Source organism: Pelophylax lessonae (assembly GCF_965119305.1).
Source record: "Pelophylax lessonae genome assembly, chromosome: 3".
Lineage (NCBI taxonomy): Eukaryota > Metazoa > Chordata > Amphibia > Anura > Ranidae > Pelophylax > Pelophylax lessonae.
Window position 1 is genome coordinate 521,534,820 of NC_138770.1, and position 26,035 is coordinate 521,560,854.

The 26,035-nt window shown below is 38.4% G+C and overlaps 1 protein-coding gene across 2 annotated transcripts in view; it reads right to left on the reverse strand.

The window, feature by feature from the left end:
- Window positions 1-392: 392 nt before the first annotated feature.
- Window positions 393-26,035, reverse strand: part of SYNE1 (spectrin repeat containing nuclear envelope protein 1) — a 645,053-nt gene continuing 619,410 nt past the window's right edge. For both annotated transcript variants that reach the window (XM_082249740.1, XM_082249741.1), the window contains 5 exons: window positions 17,933-18,061; window positions 16,219-16,431; window positions 13,579-13,671; window positions 12,704-12,762; window positions 393-1,308 (listed from right to left, as the gene is read on the reverse strand). In XM_082249740.1, the coding sequence (XP_082105866.1) occupies window positions 1,068-1,308; window positions 12,704-12,762; window positions 13,579-13,671; window positions 16,219-16,431; window positions 17,933-18,061 (735 nt within the window). In that variant the 3' untranslated portion in view covers window positions 393-1,067. The remainder of the gene's footprint in view (window positions 1,309-12,703; window positions 12,763-13,578; window positions 13,672-16,218; window positions 16,432-17,932; window positions 18,062-26,035) is intronic.

Genomic DNA, 26,035 nt, shown 5'->3' on the forward strand with positions numbered 1-26,035 from the left:
TCAGCCAAACTAGGTTTGTTGGCCTGAACGTCACTTATGGTCAGATGTGTGCAATCTATACCTATGACATGCCTAGTGTTTTTAACCTACTTAAATGCATATACAGTATGTGTCTATTTAGTACAAATAAAATATGATTTTTGGATATTTATAAATGCCTGTGTAATTTGAATTTGAGTGCTATAAAATCCCCTATTATAATTTTATTGGCATTTTTGGGATTATAGCATTTCAAGATAATGAAGTCCAAAGTTTTGATATAAACTAATCTTTCATTACTGATAGATCTGCCCAAGTAGAGACTCTTTATAAGAAGAAATATGTATATTGTAAGCAAGCATGTAAAAAAAAAAAAAAGTGTTAATTTTAACCAAAAAATGCAGACAACAAAATTATTTTACAATATCTATAATTGCAAGAAATCAATACAAACAAACTTTGCTTAGCAAACTGTACATACATAAATAATATTTTCTATTTCTTTACTTGACATTTCATAGATAGTTTTCTGTCGGAGTCAGGACTTCATTTCTTACATCCAGTTTCATAGCTTTAAAAAGTGCTTCTCATTTGTACATCTGCCATACTTAATACCGAGTTTACAGTTAGTTCATGCTTCCCCCACAAAATCCCCACACAGAAAGCCCATCAACCAAAAATGCCACAGAGAAAAGTAAAAAAAAATATTGGTTGTTTAAGCTTTTTAAAATTTTATATTACAAGCATCTAAAATAGCATCATAATTGCATCTTGTCAAATACTGATAATACTCACTTTGGGGATCAAATTGACTCATTAGAGTTCTCTTTAACAAAAAATATTAATCTTGGCTATGCATAGTTAATTTATTTTAGAAGGTCACATGATTTAAGGTTAATAGGTTGTATTTTCTGAGCTGAAATTGGTGATTGTATTTTGAAGCACAACATATTGTACTCAATACTGTAGGGGCTCTAACAGAGCTGTCATTTTATACGTTAATTAAGGGAAATAAAGCTGCCACATTAAGTGCAAATAAAAGCTGACAACAGCTCAAATAGCTTCCAGACAAGGTTCTGCCAGAGTTTTCATATAGGGGGTGGTCCGTTGGTATAACGGAGCATTGGGTGGAAGGATCTTGCAAAATTATTGGACAGAGTACAACTGTAGTCTTCTTCGGACATTGGTACAAGACAAGCAAGACCAATTAAAAGCAGCAGAAGAAGTTGAAGTGGTAACGCAGCTCGGAGGACTCGTAGGAAGAATGACTCGTTTCTTTGAGCTAAATTAGCTTCAGAAGGGTAGGAACCTGAGCCATCGTCTTTGGACCTAATAAACAGAATTGATAAAGGTAAGTTTACAAAAAATACATTTTATTGTAACTTCTATATGTACCCAGTCTCTGTGAGAACTCAGCACTTATCAATGCACTGTCCAATCCTAGATAATAAATGTAACTTTTTCACCTGGACAGTAGGTCAATAAATTATATTCTGATATGTGTGCAATGTTCTACCTGAATTTCAAATGCTATCTTTAATCTTTAATCTAATCTTTAATAATAATTTAAATAATGCCTCAGAACAGAGTAATATGTGTTAAACACTGAAACAGATCTTTATATATATATATATATATATATATATATATATATATATATTTATTGTATGCTGTGCACATTGGTAAGGGCTGTTTCACCCTTTCAGCCAGCCATCCAGAGTAGTTTGTTTGATATCATTTTAATCATTTCACACCCATGTCACTGTGCCCAAATATACGCATATTTAATTTTGGCTCCAGCACCATCCCAGTTATAAAAGCTTCCGTACATATTGTGGGAAAGACAAATTTTGGACATGTTGCACCTTCTATTAGGTTTGTGCAGAAGAAGTGGACAGTTGGAGACCACAAGGCATTGCTTTTTTAATATACCGAGGCTACGGATTCACTCCTCCAAAAGAAAAGACATTCACTTTGGCTCTGCTTTATTATAAGGAGACATTTTAGTGCATTCACCAGTCTATGTTGCCAGCTATTTTATACATAAGTTTAATAACCCAGAAGACCTTTTGGCTCTTTTAAAAACAAGGCAAACACATCTGTACTACAGAGAACTACTACAATTACTTTTTTTTCTAAACAGTAATTCAAAATAATACTTTCTGTCCAATCCAATTGTTATGTGAACAATGCTAGGCTTGGTGTGGTAGAAGATTTGGCAGATTTCCATCAGAACCAGGATCTTGTGCTGTCTTTTCAATCATTATACTATCCCATCACAAATAGTATATTTTCTCATTTGCTGAACGATGAGGAAGCTAAAAGTATGACCATGATGTGGCAGTTATAGGACAGTGCAACAATCCATAGGATTGCTTGTGCATAATGGGTGGACATCTTAACAGTGGATATTATCTGTAATCCCACAGATTAACAAAATGATTATAAAATATGTAACTAAAAGTTAAAATGAACGCCTCTTATTTGGTCCCCTTTGGTCTGTTAACCACTTGCCGACTAGGCGCCGTAGTTATACTGTGGCAGGTCGACTCTGTTACGCAAAACGGCGTACCTGCACGTCGTTTCGTGCAGCAGTCAGTGGGGGCGCACGCGCTGATTGGCTAGAGGGGGAGCCTATCTGCGGATTCAGTGGATGTGATGTAAACCGGGCACCCGCTTTCACTCCCCATGGAGACAGAATGGCTGTTCTGTCAGTGATGGACACAGGGATCCTGTGTTCCTCCTATTTAGGAACACAAATCTCTGTGTTTATCCAGTAAGTTCATCCCCAACCCCTTTGATTGCCCCTGGTGTTAACCCCTTTCCTGCCAGTGTCATTAGTACAGTAACAGTGCATATTGTTAGCACTGATTACTGTAGTAATGTCACTGGTCCCCCCAAAAATGTCAAAAATGTCAGTTAGGGGTCCGATCTGTCCGCCGCAATGCCGCAGTCCCGCAAAAAAAACGCTGATCGCTGCCATTACTAGTGAAAAAATAAATAAATAAAAATTACATAAATCTTTCCCCTAGTTTGCAGACGTGATAACTTTTGCGCAACCAATCAATATACACTTATTGGGATTTTTTTTTTTTTTACCAAAAATATGTAGCAGAATACAAATTGGCCTAAATTGATGAAAAAATGTGATTTTTACTTTTTTTTTATTGGGAATGTTTTATAGCAGAAAGTAAAAAATATTGTTTTTTTTTTCAGAATTGTCGCCCTTTTTTGTTTTCAGCGCAAAAAATAAAAACTGCACAGCTGATCAAATACCACCAAAAGAAAGCTCTATTTGTGGGGAAAAAAGGATATCAATTTTATTTGGGTACAGTGTCCCACGACCGGTCAATTGTCAGTTAAAGTAACGCAGTGCCGTATCCCAAAAAATGACCTGGTCATTAAGGGGAAAAAACCTTTATGGTCCTTAAGTGGTTAAATATACCAAAGTGTATTTTTTTATTTGTTTGATAAGTACAAACAATACCTGATCTTGCCAGAAATTTTATAAGCTGATGACTTCCTGTGCTCTGTGCTGACTCTTATCATTATACTGTTTCTCTATGGACTACAGATCCAAGCCTCTCAATGTTATAGAAAAGAAGTGGGAGGCAGATTTCTGTAGTCCCATTCTGCATCTGTTGCCCTGATACAGTAGGGTGAGTGTTGTCACCCTTAAACAGGAAATGTTTTACTGACAAAATCACTAGGTGAAAATAAAGGCAGCAGAGAGTGAAAAAGGAAAGTAATTGCAACCACCACGTCTAATGACTGATAAACTGCAATATGTGACATTTTTATTTTTGAGTTTATATAATAGTCCCTGGACATGTTTTATTCCAAACACCAGATTTGTGCAATTTAAAAATAAATAAATAAATAAATAAAACCATGCTCAGACACCTTTCAGATTACTTTCCCATTAACTTTGTAGGTCTAGTTGCTTAAAGAAAATACTGAAAAATTTGAAAAAAAAAAAGATTTTCATAGAATTATATTATTAAAAGATTAAATAAAACTCTAAACAAAAATTTATTGAAAAAAAGAATGATATATGTGCTCACAATTTTGAACATGCATCCAAATATTACAGATTAACATTTAAAATTGGATGCATCTGTTGCCTGCTTATGATTAGACAAAGGTTGTGATGGTGGCTTACAAGCAAGCAAGGTTTGGAGCCAAGACAAATGGGCTGATTTACTAAAGGAGTTGAGAACTTTTACTCCAGGCTTCTCGTCTCCTCTGAGTGCCCTATAGCAAGCTGCTTGCTATGGGGGCACTTGTGAATGCTTGCTCCCAAGCCCAGCTTTGTGTTTCCATAAGACACACAGAATGGCCCCACCCTCCAGTCCCTCCTCACTGGCAGTGATTGCTGTGATTGGCTACGGGGGAAGCTTAACACTAAAAGTTTTTACCTTCATGCATAGAATGCATAGGGGCAAAAAAACTTCAGCCTTTAGAACCACTTTAAAGCTGTGTTAAACCATAAATGTAATATATTGTAGCTTACCAATCATTAGCTGTGGTGGCTGCAATAGTTTTCTTTTTTGTAGGCTTTTTTACCCCCTCTGTTTCCCCCAGGTGATCTAGCCAGTAACATACCTCCTGTATTAGGGTGCTCCCATTCTAGATGAAGAACAGGAGGCACATTTGGACAGCAGCATTTTTGCTGGTGGGAGGGGAAGGTAGTGTTAGATGTAGCAATACACTAACAAATTGAAGCCAAACTCCAGCTTACACTTTATAAATCAGTTACAGCAAAGGTTCTTTTTTTTTTTTTTTGGGATAAAGGTTTTATATAAATAAATAAATAAAAGCTGATCATTATAAGCACCTCTGACATTGTTAAATGGTTTGTCTCATCTCTGTAACTGATACATCTGCAAGAGAGCTTGTTTTTTTGAAAAACAACGGACTTACTGGCTGGATCACCAGATGAAAAGAGAAGAAATAAAGTCTATAAAAGAAAACTAATGTAGTCATCACATTTAAGAGTTGGTAAGATGCATTATAATAAATGCTTGCTTTTTGTTTTTAATATTGCTTTAAAAACTGCCAGCAGTTTGCGAGTTGCCTTTATCTAATGGACTAATCTGGTTGGATCCCAGCTGTTCTAGAAGAAAGGGAGGTGGTGTGTCCCTCCTCTGAGTTAGCTAAGTGTATAATCCGAATAGACTATGCAGGCAATTCATAACATAACAGGAAGTCAGCCTAGTAAAAAGGTGGTGATGTTGTCACAGCTGCAGTGAGATATATAGAATTTTCATATGCAATATTTTATATTTACCTAACAATAAATTATTTTCCTAAATATATCCTTAATTCTTAAACATAATACTAATGACTTCATTAAAAATACATCCCGATTAAGTCTTTGCGCTAAGCCTGTAATGATGTCACTGCTGTACCAAGAAAAACTACCCTAGACTTCCCACACTTTTTAACATGGACACACAGAATGTATATATTAAATTAAATGTATATATAAAATGAAATATGAAATGCTAATAGTGTACCAATATGTAGAAACAAGGGAAGAAATGTCATCAGCACACCAAGGATTTCTCAAAAAGGGTCCAAAGCCTAATTTTCGTGGTCACATGGTTAACATAAGGCAATTTTTCGGTGCCATATACTTGCCTGACGAAGGGGCCCTGCATGACTCAAAAACGTTGCGTGCCGTATACTTGCCTAAAGAAGGGGCCCTGCATGACTCCAAAACGTTGCGTGCCGTATACTTGCCTGACGAAGGAGCCCTGCATGACTCCAAAACGTTGCCTTATGTTTCCCTTATGACCATGAAAACAAAGCTTTGGACCCCTATTTGAGGAATCCTTGTTGTGCTGATTATATTTTTTCACTTGGATTGTTTTGATTGATTTTCCAGGCTGTGGTCATTACAGCACCCGATATTACTGAATAGCCATTTTCAGGAACGTGTGTGTGGGGAATATTGCGTAGAAGCAGTCACATTCAATATTAGCTGAGTAAATAACGAAGCCAGGAAAATCTATAGAGGTCAAAGTTATTCAATGTTTTTTCTGTTTGCTAATTGTATTTTTGAAATGCTTATTAAAAAAAAAAAAAAGACACTTTGTACTTCCTTTTACAAAGCTGTAATTGATGGCCCATAGGAATTCTTTGTACAAACTTCACTTTGGATTTGATTATTCCGTAATCACAAAATCAGCTTTTGCTTCGACTAAAGCAGAAAAGCCTACTTTTCAAAAATGTTAACCTGCTGGTTACACATGTCAAAGAATAGAAGATTGGTGAGAGGGTCATTAGGAATTTCAGATTCGACTTTTTACTTTTCATGAACCAAGCTTTAACAGAAAAAAATGTTTTTTTCTAAATATATACAAAAAAAAAAAAAAACAGATTTTACTTTCTTTGTTTATAATTGTTCTCAGAGTAGGCTAGATTGTCTTTATTTTATTCTGATATGTTTTAACCACTTCAGCTCCAGAAGGTTTTACCTCCTCCGTAACCAGGCCATTTTTGGTTTTTAGCTTTGAGCAATTTTAACTGTAAATCGGGCGGTCATGCAATGCTGTACCCAAACAAAATCTATATTATTGTTTTCACGCAAATAGAGCTGTCTTTTGGTGGTATTTGATCACCATTGGGTTTTAATTTTTTTTTTATTATATAAATGAAAATTTTGAAATAAAAAACACAATTTTTTATTTTATGCTATAAAACATATATAATAAAAGAAATAAAAAAACATGTATTCATAAATTTAGGCCAAAACGTTTTCTGCTACACGTCTTTGGTAAACAAAATCCAAATGTATATTAATTGGTTTGTGTGTAAGTTATAGCATCTACAAAGTATGGTATATATATATACTGGATTTTTTTTTTTTTTTTATATTAGTAATAGTGGTTATCAGTGACTTATAGTGGCACTGTGATAGTGGGGCACTAACTGACACTGGGTAGGAACTGATTAACTAACACTGACATCACCAGTGACACTAATACAGTGATCAGTGATAATACTAATCAGTGATCAGTACTAATGACACTGGCTGGGAAGGGGTTAACATCTGAGGGTAATCAAGGGATTAGGTGTGTGCCTAACAAGTGTTGTTGTGTATATTATGTGCTGCTTTTTACTTAAAACCTCTTTGTTCCTTCTCCCTGCTTTGTAGAGAGAAAAAACAAAGAGATTGTTCCTTCTGTACAGGAGCCCTGTGTTGTTTGTCAACAAAGACCTCGGGGCTGTGATTGGACACAGCTGATCAGCAGGTCTTGGCCATGAATCCCGCTGTGTCTAACAGTAAGGAAGGGGGTGGCGTGTGTGCACCCTATACCAAGAAGAGGCCAGCGACGTACAGGTACATTGCTATGCCTGTGGGAGCTGTCTGTCTGTAGTACAATGTGGGCAGGCAGTCCTAAAAAGGTTAAAGTAAACCTTTCTTAGACCTGGGACAATCAGTGTAAGTATATAATAAAAAAAAAACATAGCACTGTCAGTGGGGAAAAAAATGTCATAACAATTAGGTCCAGATTAGTGCAACTCAGCTTGGATCTAATTCATTAAAGGTTTTTTTAGGTAGTGTTGGCTGTGACCTTTTTATCAAGCAGTAAAAGGCCTGAATTGATAAGACAATACCCATGGTGGCACTGCCAGCTCTATCAGTGAGCCCTGTCATACATCTATCACAGTGCCATAAGATTGTGTGCTGTGTCCCTGCCCATGCTTACTAGCCCACATGTCCATTGTCATGTGTGTCCTGCCACTGACAGCATGGTCCAATGACACAGACACATTACGCTCCACATGCTGGTGGACAGCAGGGATGGGTTTCTGGACAAAATAATGATGGCCAGGTACCTATCAATGTGGTGTAGCAAAGACCATAAATCTGTTGGAATGAAGGCAGCTCCAAAGGTGTCAATGTAGCATTATGACACTGCATGGGGAAAGGCGTGATTTGGACACAGCTCCAAAAATTTTCAGAACAGACCCCTGCCTTGGAAAGGATGTTACTGTAAACAGCCAAGTGAGTGCAGTACAATTCTGCAGAGAGCCCTAGCTTGACCCTCCTCAGTATTTTATTATGAGCCTCTTCCTGCTTGATGGGGCATATCCTAAGCCTCTGAAATTTCTTGTGAGACCTCCCTGTGTTTTCCCATGCTTGTTGTACTCAAATGGCTGCTACTTATACCATGGTTGATACGTTGCAGGCAGAGACTGCAGACCACAACAGTTCTATCGGCAGCAGATATGTAAAAAAAAGCTCAGTGTACGGTCTAAAAGACTGGAAACAGGCAGGTAAGTTTGTTGTATTGCAAAGAGACTAGTGTGTCTTTTCTGCAATAAAAGCCTGCCTGATTGCATTTATTTATTTTTTTTTTCATTTTATTTTTGCTGTAAAGTACAACTAAAGGCCATTTTTTTTTATACAGCTTTGGATAGTGTGGGGATGGATTAGAACTCTTGTATGTTTTTTTACTGCTCTCTGTGTCCCTATTAAAGAGTATCATCCTCTCTTTCTACCATTATCATTGAAAGTTAAAGTAAAAGAAAATCCAAAATTTTGGGTTGCCCCCCAGAAGAGAGTCTTAATAATAGAAAGTGTTCCAATGGGAACCCTAGATCTGATGACCTGGGGGTCCCCAAGACATTCCCATAATTTGCAGCGATTTCCTCTCACTACCTGTTTTGACTATGGGACAGAAAGTGAAGGGAAATCTCCGCAATGGGACAAAGATGGCAAAAATAAACCTTACATGTGTTATTACCATCCCTTACTCTATCCAAAATGAAAAAAAAAAAAAAAGGTTTTGCCTATAGTTCCTATTTGAAGTAAACTGTAAAAATGTATGGGAAGAGAGCTAGTCCACGCAGTTACACTCTCAGCATGAGTACTAGATATTCCTGTTGGCTCCAGGTGCTGAACAGAAAGGTGGAGCAGCATATGAATATGTAAATGCTGCCAGAATGGGGGAAATAAAGTAAATATGTTGCTCTTCTCTGAATGGGCAAAGCACACGTTTGCTTGAAATATACATTTTATAAGGGAGCTTATAAAATTCTGTAATTAGTGTACAACATACAAAAAAAAACAACTAAAAAGCTCTTTGCCTGCATTAATTGCACAAACAGCCCACAAACTATTTATGAAATGCTTCAGTGTCATTAAAAATCCTGTAAAACTGCTTTATTTTATTTTGTTTGCCCTTAAACCATAGTCTATCAATGTTTACTGATCCAGTGCAAGATCAAACACAAAGTACTCTGATCAGAGGCATTTAAAATAATAAGGAACACAGTGACAGCCTGTTCTGTGTTATCATTTAGTACTGTAGCTGACATCAAACACAACCTGTCTGACTTGTGCTTTTGATTAAGCTCTCCATTCAGTTGAAACTCGTTTGTATTCCATGCTTGCCTGCATGACAAATTGAATATTGTGCTGTACTGCAAAAAGATGTGTTAATCAACAGTGCCAGTGGAAAGGAAGAGTGCTGCGGCTGAGATGTTATTAGGAAGTGGGCTCCACTGCAAGCTGCAAAGCTGTTAAGACGCACACTGGGCCAGATGTTTGGCAATGGAAGATGTCAGCTGGAAAGGTGATGAGAGCTTGACACTTTTATTATCACTTTAGATTAAATAGAACATGCTCATCAGCTCATAAGCGAACCTGCTGGCTACTAATTAGGCCATCATATTACACAATCTGACAAGTTGAAAAAAGGAGTCTGCTCTCTAAGAATCTGTTTTCAATCAATGTTTATAATTTTTTTTTCCACTGAGATCTGAATAACATAGGTGTATGATCAAGGTTATTGATCTGTCATGACCTCACATCAAAAACATACAGTGTATGAGGCCATTTAAAAATTTAGGTATGTAGATACCCATAGGAATTAATTAAAAGAGAAGTATGGGTTTTTTTAAAAAATAAACATTTATACTCACCTAGATGGATGCAGCATCAGTCTGATGCTGCAGTTGTCCCCTGCTGCTTCTAAGACCTGAGAACTGAGCGATCAAAGACAGTTGATCACTCATTCCTCACGGAGCAGAGAGCCGATTACTGTCAGTCACTGGCTTCCTGCTCTGCCCCTCCAGAGCTCACTGGATAGCTGGGCTGTGCAGGGGTAGGAGCAGCTGGCTAAGGCTCTCAGCGGCTTGTTCAGAGCCTTAGCCAGCTGCTGGGCCAGGCATCTAGGGAGATCCTGATTGTAAAGTTAGGATCTTTCCCAAGCCTTGACCGGTTAAGTGATGTCAGCCGACCATGGGCTTTAGTGCGCTGTTGGCTGAAAATGGGTCACAGGAGGGCAGAATAAACTGCACTCCCGTGATCCCCAGGAGAAGTGCAGGCAAAATATCTTTGGCTATATTTCTCCTGTAAATATATGCTCCTACAGGTTTAAATTAGGACCAAGGCACCAAATTAGTTTTGAGCAGTCTCACCTACATCTAATGTGGTCTTCAATAGTGATGGCAAAATTAAACAATGGCTAGCAGCTACACTTAATGCCCTTAAGATAACAAAAACAGTTGTGTGAGAACCACATATGCAGACTAATGCAGTTCTGGTACAACTTAATATTTTCCATTAACTGTTCAATATCTGACCAGTTATCTGTTGAATGTGAAAGTCAGATGTGGTTCAAACCACCTATCTTGACCAATAAATGGCCAGGGTATGGACAATTTAACTGTTATAAGACATATCAAAATATTTTGCTGTTTTTAATAGTTACTGTACTGAGCTGAGGCATGTTCTTCTACCATACACAGTAAAAGCAACAATGGACAACCTTAAGAATAAGGCATGTTTGAGCACTCTGTCAAGTGAAACACTACTGAAGAATAACTATTCACTTTGACCAGAGGTAATCAAAATTGCTTTAGTAGCTTAGTGTTGTCCCTTAGCATTAAGAACAATAGCCTAAAGTATTTGTTTTTTTGCAACAACATTTTTTACATGAAAAAAAAAGTAGCAAAGGCTGCCCGTGTCTATTATAGATGACTGAATTGGGTGACAATCCTCATGTACCAGAAGACACCACAAACACTTCATAACCAAGCATTAAAGATAAGCTCTCAAAAATATGCATGTTTTGGCAGTTAGGTTGCAGGCTCTCAATAGTCTATATCAGTGTTTCTCAACTCCGGTCCTCAGGGCACAATAACAGGCCAGGTTTGCAAGAAAGCTGAAATTCATCACAGGTGATATAATTTGCTGCTCAGTGATTGCAGTATTCTAGTCTGCATCTCCCCAAGGTAATACTTAAAATCTGGCCTGTTGGTGTTCCTTGAGGACCAGCGTTGAGAAACACTGGTCTATATAGTAGACATGGGCAACCAGTACAACCTGCAAAGAAAAAAGTTGTTGCATAAAAAAAAGGATTGGATTGTAAATGTGCCTTTTTATATACTTACTTACCTGATCTATATATAGATAGCAACAGGAATGTTTAAATAAGATGGATTTCCAGAGTAATTGCAAATCCCCTATTTGTTTGAGGTCCATGTGTATAGCTATATTATAGTATTGACCCCACTTCCCAGAGTTCACTACTAAACCACATTAGGACTGTGTCCCATTGTTGCCTTCATAACATGGAGTACTGGAGGTCAAACAGTAAAAAAAAGTTTTCCACAAACGAAACCATTGAATTTTATAGTCTGGATGCAATAACAGATTTTACCAACAGAATGACGTCTACCAGTAAAACCCACAGTTGCAGATTTGTCTCCAGAAAACCCAAGAATTTAAGGATCCTTAATTTTACTGTATGGAGAAGTCCTGTACAAGTTTGACATTTTTTTAGGTTTACCATATAAGTGTAGTCAATTTCATTGGTGTTTATTATGCACTCATGTGGTCATGTGACATTTACTTTAAATAATACTGCAATTGATGCCAGGATTTACTGTACAGAGTGCACAGTAAATGTCCTTACATCTTTGCCCGCCTTTTAGATGGTTTATCCATAGTGATCATACTTACATTTTACTAGGCTTTCCTTTGTCAATGGTCAAATGAATATGAAGTTACCTTGTAATTTTTAAATCTATTTCTAATAGACATGTGGTCTTGTTGACTTTATTACTAAATGTTTATTATGTCCTAAAACTAGTGACAGCAAGGATGCTTGGGATATTTAGGACAAATAGGGAAAGTAGACTCATGGAAAAATAAAAATGACTGAAGCACACAAAACAACAGCAACCAAAATGCGCAAGCCTTTCTTTACAGAAAGATGTAAAATTTACCCAAATAACAGAAAGAAAAGCAGAAAGCTTCATATCTGCACTCTTGTGGTCAGAAAAACATGGGCTACATTTGTGTGCGAGGATACTGACAACTGTGTTAGTAACGGTTAGTGAGGTTAGCGAATAGAGATGGCGCCACCAACTCCATGGACCAATCTGTTCTGACAATGAAGAGTTCAGAGGAGGCAAACGCCTACAAAATGGACTGTATGTAACAAGACCTCATATCCATTTTGATGGCTGGCAAGTTCCAAAGATGAATGGAGTAGAGCCTGACTTTAACTGCAGTCTAGAAAATGAGAGGATGACGAATGTATGTGCCATAAAGAATGATTTTTTTGCCCTTGTAAGGCTCAGCATGGTGTATAATGAGATTCTAGTAAATTTTGTAGAACAGATTTGACCTTCTTGCTGGACATATTCTATCATCCTCTGTGTTCTAGAGTAGAACTTGGAAACCAGGAGAATAAGGTACCTGCTAGGTGGGTTGTTGACAGAGGGTCCAGGCTGTGAGACACTACATTTGCCCCGTGGCTGTTTGCAATGAACAGGGGGTAAAGAAAGAAGAATGTTCAGTCCAGGCAAAAAAAGACAAGCTACCGATGAAAGAAAAATCAACAAAATGAAAAGTGCAGCAAAAGAAAATAAAATCACATGAGGTGACCAATACCCAGGAGGGAAGGGAAACTGGCTTTCGATTATGTTTTCTGTAGTCTATATTAATAAACATGCAGTATAATACATACTATCACTAAATAATATACTTTTTTCATCCAATATATTTTTTAAAATGTATATTCGCAAAATAAAATGTATTCATATATAATTGTATATATAACTATTGGTTGCTTCATCAGATAATTCATGTAACTGATCATTATGATTAACTTTCATCATGACTATATAATATAATTAATGAGTTTTATTAAAACATTCGAAAAGCCAGTATTCCCATACATTATACCACTAGGACCTAAAGGAAACTAGTGAATGTGAAAAAATCAATTAAGGAAATCAAATAGTTCATAGGGATAGAATTTATAGGTGTTATTTAACTAAAGTGCAAATGAAATTCATAGTTCCAAAACCACAGAAAACTGATTAAAATATAATTAAACAGAATGATAAAAGGATAGGCCAACATAACCCCAGCTTCATTACCAAGTATCATTTACCCAATTGTTTGTGCAAAAGTGGGGGGGTCAGAACAGTGGAAAATTTCAGTGTGTCCAGCTAATGGGAATATGGATGTGCTTCTGGGCCTACCTAGTAATTGTGTATCACAAGTGTTGCCTGTCTGTTTCTCAAATCTTTCTGAACTCTGTTTATTTTAAACCATGTGTGCTTTACCGTTCTCTGCCTGCTGGGGGTGCTCCTGCCAGACACAGGACTAAGGGATCCAGAGGTGTCTAGATCATCTGCAGAAGACCATGATGATAATTCCTGTGAGAAAGAATAAAATACACACTTAAATTAAAGCTACATTGTGTACAAATAATAACAATAAACCCTGATTTTTCAAGCTGCTGTATGTGGTATATGTTATGCCTACCAATATATGGGTTTATGTACTATTAGGGACATATCTGGTAACATAGTTATTCAGGAGAAAATAAATAGAAAACTTTAAGAACAACACAAAACTCTGGACTTTTGTAATCAGAACTTTTTTTTTTCTAAAATAGTTTATGGAATAAGGAAAAACATGTTTTATTTATTATTTACCTTTCATGTTAAACTGTGTAAATTTAATGTACACTACTAATCAATTGCATTTTAAAAAAATGTTATTATGTATTTTTTTTGTGTTCCAAAGGTAACAGCGATGGGCTATTATAACACTTTAACATCTGGAAGGTATGTTGGAGTAGCCCCCTCTAGTGGTACCCTTATTTTTTTTCTCTGCATCAGGATTAACAGCAGCATCAGAAGAATGCCCTCTGAAGAAGTCTTCTCCAGTGGAAGCTTGTCTGGGCATGTGTCATTTCAACTGGGCCCATAGGTATATCCCTCCTGCCTTCTCTGACATCCTACTTGACTGGCCTACCACTCTGGAATCTCTCTATGGTCACAAGCTGCCGCGATCAGTCCTCTCCATAATATTGAGTGAGACCATTTACTATTTCTGATGGGCTTATGCATGCCAGACAATTGTTCTATACACTTATTTAACTATCACATTCTGTTGCGGCCTAAGGCTCCTTTCACACGGGCTGGATCTGTTTTTCTCCTTGCTGAGCTGAGCAGAGCAGACAAATGACAGGCCCATGTCTGCTCCACTTATGCAAAGCAGGCATGGACACAGACTGCTCTGCTCTATGGGCAGATGGATGTAAACGAACCGGCTGTCTGTTTACACTCGACTGTTCTCCAATTCAATCCAGCAAGACCGATGGGAATAAATCCCCTTCGGTTTGTTTTTGCCAGACTGGATCGAATTGGAGTTGGGTGGGTGAAAACGAACACAAGTCTGTTTAAATCCGCCACTCCATAGAAGAGAAGGGAGGGTCCGATCGGGTCCACCTAAAAAACAGACAGGACCGCTCCTGTGAAAGGGCCCTTACAACTGTATACAAGATGCACTGTTATTCACACAACCCCCCACTCAAGTGGAACAGAACTATGAGATTTTCTATGGACAAATATCTACAAGGACTTTAAAATATTCTTACAATACAGCACTGTCTTCTGGTGCAGCGGCTTTGGATTTTATCTTCCGTGAGATATGCACTTATGCATATATTTATACTGATACTGCCACCTGTCTGACCAGACCACTAGTATTTTCATGGCCTTTAAGGTTGGCAGACCCCCCGGGCTTATGTTCCAAATGATTCACCATCAGTATACAGACAGTACAAAGATAAAGAAAACAATATGAGGAAAGGGGTAGGAATGGCCCTCCTCACACACCTTCCAGATGGTATAGTCTACTGGTCCATCAATTTAAACTATGTATGTAGTATGTAGTATGTATACATTTAATTAAATCACTGGCAGTTATAGAGTGCTGTTATATTTTTAAACATACATCACGGCTCAAAATGGAACATTTCCTGGTCTATAGAATGTCATATGATTAAAATAATATTTACAACAATGTAATGGTTGAAAAAAAAATTGAATTGTGCTCTTTAGAGGCAAAATGTGAAATATTTTATGTAGTTAATAAAGCACTGTGTGATATACATTATAAGGGTGTATTCACTTGCTCTAGGAATTGAATGATGTTGGTTGTTGTCATGTATTCCTGATAATCAGGTCTTATGTTGCTATGATCTTCTTTGTTTTAGGATGTTTTACATATATTTTTGTATGCTTTACCCAATGTGTGCCATACTTTTTATATGCTTTCTTATTTTGAAAACTCAATACAATTAGATTAAGCGTATGGATCTATTCACCCTGTGTTACAATGCAGCAATTGGGCTGGATAACTGCAGTGCTGGTGCACCAATCACGGTGCGTTGCACTGTTCACTTTTTTTTTTCAGAATAACTTTATTGAAATGTCACACAGTGACATTTCGTTCAGTTTTACTGGCCATTGCGTGGTGTGATGAGGTTGATTGCCTTGCACTGTACTGCGCTGGAAAAAAGTACAGCATACTTTTTTCAGCGCACCACCCGCACACCCCCACCCCCACACCACAACCACCCCCACCACCATCCCCACACCACCACCACCCTCACACCACCCCCACTCATGGTGGTGTTACCAGGCACACAGGAGACAAGGCAATTTTGCAGTGTAATAAACACCCAATGCAGTCCCACTGCACCTGGTTTGAATGGACCCTTACTGCCACATAAATAAGAGAAACAAACATAAAATATACAGTAAATGCTAAACCACAGCCTGACACCATTTGCATAAATGTCCCTTTTTGCATAGGAATTTTTTGCTTAATTATGGATACAAGCTCATTAAAAGAAAAAAAAAAATGTTAAAATATGTTTTTTTCATATCCACCCACACAGCAAAACTTACCAACTGATTGCTTGAAATGTCTAAGATTTTCTCTATTTCTTTGATGTGACGAGTTACTTCCTTCAAGAGCACTTTGAGCCTGTTCCCAATGACATGTACCTTTTCTTTGGCTTCAAGGCAATCCTTGCCCTCTGCATTGACCAGCAAATGACAGGACATGTCTTGCAGTAATGCCACCTTCAGCTGTGACTCGAGCAGTTCACGCTTGATTTGCTGTTACGCAAGCATAAGGTCAGTCTTGTTTATACTAAACGTCTAAAACTTGAAATATTTTAGTGCTAATGACTTACATTATTCAATGTAGTCTAATAACTGCAAATATTATAGATTGAGCTATGTCACAATTTACCTAAACTAAAGCGGCCGATGTGCTAGGGGTACAGAAATGGCTTTGCCAATGCAATGCAAGTACCCTGTACCTACCTTCAGGTTACTGCTCCAGTGCCAGGAGAACCTTAAAATCCTAATATGGTACCCTAATCACTTCCAGCTATTTTTTAAGGCTTGCTTGCCTCCCACATATATCTAAAGAGCAGTAAGGATGCCAATCATTAGTTATGGTCCAATAAAAACAAACAGTAGAGGGTAGACCAGCTTTCCACACTGCCAAGTGTTGCAGATTCCAGTCTATAGTGAACCTGTCTTTAGGGTTCCCTTGGCGGCGGAGCAGTCATTTAGGCAGTCTGCACTGTAGTTCCCAACTCTGTTCAGTACCATTACAATATTGATGAGTTGACTTTTCTGTTTGTGGACCAGAATCAAAGAAAAATATCTGATATTTCAAAATAATGGTAGTATGTTCTTGGTAATTGGTTGCTCAGACTCACAGCACTGTGATATGGGGACAACGAAAGAACCCTCAGCCCTGTTTAAGCTCCAAGCCACAGGTTCCCTTTAAAATAACTTTCTTCATCTATTGACTAAAATAAAACAAACAACAAAGGCTTACATACCTACCTGACATATTTTATATTCTTTTTTACATTTCTTATGCAATGTTTAAAGATTTTTTTTTTGAGGATGGCTTAAACAGGATCACAAGAATACCATTAAATTAAAAAAAAAAGTCTACAATATTAAAAAAAATCTATTCAATAATTAACTGCATTTTAAAATTCAAAAGTCATTATTGTCATATTTACCAACTTTAAAAAGAAAAAAAAAAACAACCACACACTCATACACACAATGGGGTAAATGGATCAAAACTCAAGTGGCTGTGCATGGCAACCAATCAGTTTGTTCAGTTAAAGCTTTTAAAAATTAAATAAAGAAGCTTATTGGTTGCCATGCATAACTGCTCCAGATTTTGTCTACTCTAGTTTTGATAAATTCACTTGAATGTGTCAATACTAACAAGCCAAAATGTGTCAGTGAATGGAAGAACAATCAAAAGAATGCATTCAAAAATAAATAACCCACAATGTAAAAAGCCACCTGCAGTATTTTACTAAAACTTGTTTTATAACAAGCTAATAGAAAACAAAATTCTTGATATATGGAAAGAGTAACTAGCTTTTTACAAACTAAACAGAAAATTATTAATTTACGTTATCTAGATCTCATAACCTATTAGGATCTGGGGTAAAATTCAATGTGCATTTCAATTTGCAGTAAATGTGAGCAATACAGCTCCAAAATATTTTTTCTATGAATATAAGACCTAGAGACACGACTGATATCCCTATGAAAATAAAGAAGGTAAAAATAGTACCGTTAACAGCTTGAGATGGTCCTGAAGAGTGTCACTATCCAGGCTGGGATTGATAGGGAGCAGTTCACCTCTTCTTCGGTCAATGTTTTCTAGCCAAAGCAGTAACCCATGACTCATTTCATGGAAGTCCTACCATATACATACACATACAAAATAATGTAAGTATTACAACTGTAACATTTGCACTCTAATGATTTCCTTTAGATACTTTAGTCTTAAAGTGACTCACCAAAGGGTCACTTTTACCGAAAAGGTCATCCGTAAAAAGAAGTGTGAACATTTCACAGTCGGTGTATGAAAATGCCACAAGATCTCCGCTCCTCAGCCCCCTCAATTAGTTGATTACTAGATGATGTACAAGTTGGTGGAAGGAACATCTGACAGAGGAGGGGCAAGTAGTTTACACACTTAGAAGTGTAGAATACTAGCACGGCTGGGGAGCAGAGAAGTGGTGTCTTTTCATTACACAGCAGCTGGAAAGATAAATATTTTACAGGTGATCTTTTTGGTTTCGTGGTCCCTTTAAATACCATAACCCTCTAATTTTTAACATAACAATTATGTAAAATTAAGAATAGCTTGTAAATATTTAGCATTTGATTTACTGTAAAAAATAATAACTATTTAACACATTTTAAGACTTTAACAGTTGCAAGATGCCAGAGGCGTAACTAGAACCTTCAGGGCCCGGGTGCAAGAAACCATGAGGGCCCCCCCGGATCCCTGGCCGGGGCCCTTCCCTTCAATCCTGGGACTCTTCCCACTGATCCTGGGGCCCTTTACTCTCGTTGTGGGCCCCTTTATTATGGTCCCGCAGCGGGACACTTTCACAAGTTCTGCAGTGGACCCCCTTCCTGCCATCTTGGGGCCTCCCCACGGTGGTGGAATGCCAGGGCCCAGTTACAAGTGTGACCTTTGCGATCCTGGAAGTTCCCCCACTGGTGTCAGTAGTTTGTATTTTTTTTGGTATTTTATTTTTTATTATTTTTTTATCATTTTTTATTTTATTTTTTTGCAATGTCACTGACTATGACTCTGTCCATTCAGAAAAGGAAGGAGCTGGTGAATTACTTATTTACCGACCCCTTCCTGGTTCTCTATTGTGACACATCCCCTGCAGCAGCCGGCAGGTGAGGGAAGGGAGCACACAGGGGCCCAGAGACAGCAGAACACAAGGGAACTGGATAGGAAGGGGGCGGGGGCAGCATACAGAGGAACCAATCTTCTCCATTTTCCTCCTGCAGCTACAGGAGGAAAAAGGAGGACAGTGATTTCTCTACATGATGCCCCCGCCGCTCCTGGAGCATGGGGCCCGGTTGCAATCGCAACCCCTGCAACCCCTGTAGTTACGCCCCTGCAAGATGCCAATGAACCATTTAACTGCAAAATAATGTATAGAAGACATAATAGTTTAGGCTCCAGCCACATGGAATTATTAGTATTTGCACACGGTACTGATGTTTAACCGCTTCCATACAGAGCAGTTAGACCCCCTTCCTGCCCAGACCAATTTTCAGCTTTCAGCACTCTCACACTTTGAATGACAATTGCTCAGTCATGCTACACTGTAACCAAACAAAATTTTTATCATTTTTTTCACACAAATAGAGCTTTCTTTTGGTGGTATTTGATCACAACTGGGGGTTTTTTTTTTCGTGATATAAGCAAAAAAAGAGCAAAAATTTTGCAAAAAAAACACTTTTTTTTAGTTTCTATTATAAAATTTTGCAAAAAATTAATTTTTCTTCATACATTTGGGCCAAAATTTATACTGCTACATGTCTCTGGTAAAATTAACCCAAATTAGTGTATATTATTTAGTCTGTGTGAAAGTTATTGAGTCTAGAAGCTATGGTACCAATTACTGAAAATTGATCACACCAGATGTACTGATGGCCTATCTCCTTTCTTGAGGCCCTGAAATGTCAGGACAGTACAAATACCCCCCAAATGACCCCTTTTTGTAAAGTAGACAGTCCAAGGTATTTAGTAAGAGGCATGGTGAGTTTTTTGAAGTTATAATTTTTTCCCACAATTCTTGGGAAAATGAAGAAAACATTTTTTTTTCTTTTTTTTTCCCAAAACATTGTCAATTTATAAGCTATTTCTAACACATAGCATGTACACAGCAAAAATGACACCCCAAAATTCATTCTGCTACTCCTTCTGAGTATGGTGATACCACATGTGTGAGACTTTTACACAGCCTGGCCACAAAAAGAGACTCCACGTCCAAGTAGCACCATAAGGCGTTTTAGGAGCATAAATACACATAAAACTTTCTTACTACCTATCACACTTTTCAAGGCCCTAGAGCAACAATACAATGGAAAAGTCCACAAAATTACCCCATTTTGGAAAGCAAACACTCCAACGTATATTCTATGAGGCATTATGGGTCCTTTGAACATGTCATTTTTTTCCACAAGTTTTTGGAAAATGTGGGAAAAAAATAAAAACTTTTTTTTTTACACAAAGTTGTCAATTTATAGGATATTCCTAACACATAGCATGTACATCGCAAAAATGACACCCCAAAATACATTCTGCCACTCCTCCTGAGTATGGCAATACCACATGTGTGAGACTTTTTCACAGCCTAGCCATATAGAGGGGCCTAAACATCCAAGGAGCATCATCATGCATCCTAGCCACTTGCCTAGGCCTATTTTTGACATTTGGTGTTTACAAGCTAAAATCAGTTGTTTTTGCTAGAAAACTACTTAGAACCCCAAAACATTATATATTTTTTTTTAGCAGAGACCCTAGAGAATAAAATGGAGATTATTGCAATATTTTTTATCACACCGTATTTGCGCAGCGGTCTTCCAAACGCAATTTTTTGGGAAAAAAATCACTTTATTTAATTAAAAAATAAGAAACCAGTAAAGTTAGCCCAATTGTTTTCCATAATGTGAAAGATAATGTTACGCCGAGTAAATAGATACCCAACATGTCATGCTTCAAAATTGCGCACGCTCACAGAATGGTGACAAATTTTGGTACTTAAAAATCCCCATAGGCGACATTTTAAAAATTTCTACAGGTTGCTATCTTAGAGTTACAGAGGAGGTCTATGGCTCAAATTATTGCTCTTGCTCTAACGATCGCGACGATACCTCACATGTGTAGTTTGAACACTGTTTACATATGTGGGCGGGGTTTCCGTATGCGTTCGCTTCTGCGCGCGAGCTCGCGGGGACACGGCGCTTTAATTTTTTTTTTTTTTTTTTTTTACTATTTATTTTATTTATTATTTTTTATTTTTACACTGTTTTTTTAAAAAAAAAAAATTGATCATTTTTATTTCTATTGCAAGAAATGTAAACATTACTTGTAATAGAAAAAGGCACGACAGGACCTCTTTTTTGTGAGATCTGGGGTCAAAAAGTCCTCAGATCTCACAAGTACACTAAAAGATAGAAAAAATAAAAAAAAAAAATTAAAAAAAAATTAAATAAAATGAAAAAAAAAAAGGGACCTTTAAACTGGTTGCTAGGCAACGACGTTTGCCGTAGCTCCGGTCCTCCAAGACCATAGAGTCGAGTGAGGGCAAGCTTGCCCTCACTCGACATCCTGTCTGTGAGGATCTGGGACCGGATCGTTTTCCCCGCTGCCGGCGGGTCCGGTAAGCGGGGAAAAGGACCAGAATGCAGCGGGAGGGGGGGGGCACCTCTTCCGCCACCCCGGAAGGGTGATCCCGCGGCGAATCTGCCGCTGGGACCACCCTTATCGGAAAGCCAACCGTCCACCGTTTAAAAAAATACCAGGGTTATGGCAGCTATCTGCTGCCATAACACCGGTATTTAGGTTTAAACGGACGACGTATGTTAACCTTTTTGGACTTAGACATGGTGGCTGTATGAAGGGTGACAGGTACTCGGGTACTTTGCTGGGCAGGTGACAGGTACTCTGGTACTGATGAGCAAGTGGCAGGTACTCGAGTACTCCGATAGGCAGGTGACAGGTACTCGGGTACTCTTATGGGCAGGTGACAGGCAGGTGATAGGTACTGATGAGTAGTACTGATACTGATAGGTGATACTGATACTGTACTGATGGGTACGGATGATCAGTACTGATACTAATAGGTGATAGGTACTGATGGGTACTGATGAGTACTGATGAGTAGTGATGGGTAATGATGAGCAGGTGGCAAGTACTCGGGTACTTCAGGTGTCAGGTACTCTGATGAGCAGGTGGAAGGTACTCGGGTACTCTGTTGGGTAGGTGACAGGTACTCGGGTACTCCGATGACGGGTACTCAAAGTACCAGAGTACCTGTCATCAGAGTACCCGAGTACCTGTCATCAGAGTACCCGAGTACCTGTCATCAGAGTACCCGAGTACCTGTCATCAGAGTACCCGAGTACCTGTCATCAGAGTACCCGAGTACCCGTCATCAGAGTACCCGAGTACCCGTCATCAGAGTACCCGAGTACCTGTCATCAGAGTACCCGAGTACTTGTCATCAGAGTACCCGAGTACCTGTCATCAGAGTACCCGAGTACCTGTCACCAGCCCATCAGAGTACCTGTCACCAGAGTACCCGAGTACCTGTCATCAGAGTACCCGAGTACCCATCATCAGAGTACCCGAGTACCTGTCATCAGAGTACCCGAGTACCTGTCACCAGCCCATCAGAGTACCTGTCATCAGAGTACCCGAGTACCTGTCATCAGAGTACCCGAGTACCCATCATCAGAGTACCCGAGTACCTGTCACCAGCCCATCAGAGTACCTGTCATCAGCCCATCAGAGTACCCGAGTACCTGTCATCTGAGTACCTGATGGGCTGGTGACAGGTACTCGGGTACTTTGATGGGCTAGTGACAGGTGCTCTTTATTGGGGGGGGGGCAATCAGTGTGGTTGGGGTGCACTATGATTGGTAACTAGCTGTTACCACAATCTCCTCCTCACACAGGATCAGTGTGTGAGGAGGAGAACACGGTGACAGCTAGTTACCGTGTTCTCTGATGACATTTGTGACCGGCTGTGATTGGACACAGCCGGTCACGTGGTAAAGAGCCAAATTCATTGGCTCTTTACCTAGATCGGGGATGGGCTCTGTCCGAGGGACGAGCCTCGTCCCCGATCGCCGCGCTGCGCGCCCCCGGGGGCGCGCATTAAGGAAGGAACGAGCGGCTCGCGCTGGAGCCGCTCATGTGATCGGCTGTGATTGACACAGCCGATCACGTGGTAAACAGCCAATTTCATTGGCTGTTTACCTTGATCGGGGTTGGGCTCAGTCCGAGGGACGAGCCTCACCCCCGATCGCCGCGCTGCGCGCCCCCGGGGGCGCGCAGTAGCGGGGAGATCCGGGCGCCGTCATATGACGTCGGCCCGGATCGAGAAAGGATTTGTGCCGACGTCATTTTACATGACGCGGTACGGAAGGGGTTAAACATCAGTCCTCCTGAACAAAATTTTTTGCTTTTATTTTTCACGTATTTGTGTGTATTTGCGCTCAGTCATGAGTGTACACGAGTAAAATACATTTTAGGTCTCAGAATGGAATTTTAACCTCTTCAAAATTGACATTTTACACATGTATGCACCTATTTGCATGCATAAGCACATACAATACTGACCAGAAACTCAGATTTTGGTATTGTTTTTTTACTCACCTATACGCAGTGCATGTCTACATGCCTGTGTATACAGGTACACTGAAAACTGTGGACAGCATTTAGATCAGTAAAAAGCACCAGTATGCCTAAAATGAGTTTTTAGGCAGCAGTGTGCAAGAGGCCTAAAATTGGCTGAGGGAAGCTAGGGAGGAGCAAAAGAGTTGCATTTGCTGAGAAAATGCCAATGCCAAGAATTCAATGGGAAATAAACTACAAAGAAGGTAAAACATTAATTGTTATAAACTGATTTAATGAGCTTTACTGTTTTACAGTAATCCTTCAGTAAAAAGACCCATGCAATTGGTAATGCTTTGAACACAATTTAAGATTTTTTTTCTTTATCTTTTCATTTTCAATCTATTATTTTGAAGCAATATTTCAAAACTAAACATATAGTTACATAGTTAGTCAGGTTGAAAAAAGACACAAGTCCATCTGGCTCAACCAATAAAAAACAAAAAACAGTAAAGAAAACCCAACCATACATTCCCATATACACAATCCTATACCCGCTGTTGATCCAGAGAAAGGTGAAAAAACCCCAGCAAAGCATGATCCAATTTGCTACAGCAGGGGAAAAAAATTTTTCCCTGATCCCCCAAGAGGCAATAGGATATTCCCTGGATCAACTTTACCTATAAATTTTAGTACCCATTTATATTATGTACACCTAGGAAAGAATCCAGTCCAACATAATAAGGTTGATTTACTAAAGGCAAATAGGCTGTTCACTTTGCAAAGAAATTTGCACTTTGCATGGGGAGTTCAGTTCGTGAATGTGGGGAAGTTCTGCTTACTTCCATAATCCAATCATGTACAAGCAAAAATACTGTTTTTTTTTTTTTTCTTGTAGGTGATTGGATATTCTTTGCTAAGTAAAAATGCCCAGGAAAAGTGCAAATTCCCTTGCAAAGTGAACTTTTTTTTGCCTTTAGTAAATCAACTCCAATAACTCTAGTGGTTATAACTCATTTTAAAGATAAATGTTTATAAAAACATACAAAAGGGTAGAAGCACGTGGTGTTCTACATTTTATATACAGGCCCAGATGCATGAAAAATTATTATGTTTCATATGCAATTTCTCATAGCCAGTGATTTGGTTTTTACAATACATTTACATTATATATATTTTTTTCCACATAAATGCATTTAAGCAAAATGCTTGTATAGAAAAATTATATGCAAATGTAAGTATTATTCATTCTTTCTTTTTAACAAAGTTTACTTTTAAAGCAAAAAAAAAAAATAAATAAATAAAATGTGCAGAAGTATAGCCAGAATTGTAAAGGTCCAGTTCCACATATAATATGTTTCAAGGGTAGTGCAAGACTGCCACCCTAAACCATTCACGCTGCATTACCTGCTGTTACAAAACTGTAATGTTATATCTCTAAGCACTTTCAAACCCTTTTGAGTCCAGGCATTGCTGAAATGCGTAACTTAATGGTGCTAATGAAAGGGGAGTGTGTGAACCCCAGAAATATGTTGGGTTTCCTATGCTGATTTAAAAAAAAAACTATTCTGGACTCTGTCATCTTACTCTAGTTAAAATAAATTTCTTATTGAGATTGATAACTGCAGTACAAAAAAAAATGTTTCCCTATCAAAGCAATATAAGAAAAATGTTGCCTTTAAAAAGCATCCCCTTTGCCTTCAAGCTAGTATCGGCTAGCTGGGGTAAAGACTGCTGGCACTCCACCTATGGGGTTACCAGCTTATATGCTTGTCCTGCTGGGATGACTTAGAACAGATGCCTATTATGTTTTTAATGTAAAAAAAAAAAAAAAACATATAATAAGTATTGATCTTATTAATACTGCTTCTGTACAGTACATGATCAGTACATTGGACAGCTTATAAGATATTCCTTAAAATGTCAATTCATTATACAGTGGACTGGGGCATTCCACTGGCTACACTACAGCTGAACAGAAAGAATAATTGTCATTAGTAACAATGATAATAATGGACAGAAAGTGATATTACACAAGCTTAGCATGACTGTTTTTTTTTTTTTTTTTTTCGTTTTACAGACTGAGCTAATCTTTAAATCAACACAAAACTAATATTTTAGACGTACATGATGGAGAATTAAATGGCTTGACAGCTAATTAAAGTGGTTGTAAACCTCAGGTATGAAATATGAACAAAGTATATTCCTCAATAGTGTGTACTGTCTCAATCTAGGAGCACTAAAGCCGGCCATAGAAAGTAAGAATCTTGGCAGGTTCAGCAGGACAAGCTGAGTTTTGAACTATGTATGGGCAGGCTGTTTTTACCCAAGTTGATCGATCAATCAACTTGGGTACAACCAGCATGCCGGAGTTTTCATGCAATTATTGCCAGCGGCTATAGCCACTAACGGTAATCACTGTCCCCGCATGTTACCTGTAATGTCTATTCTGAGATTTATGATACCTCAGACAATATTCAGGTTAAATGAGAGTTCTTTGACCATGAGTGAAAGCTT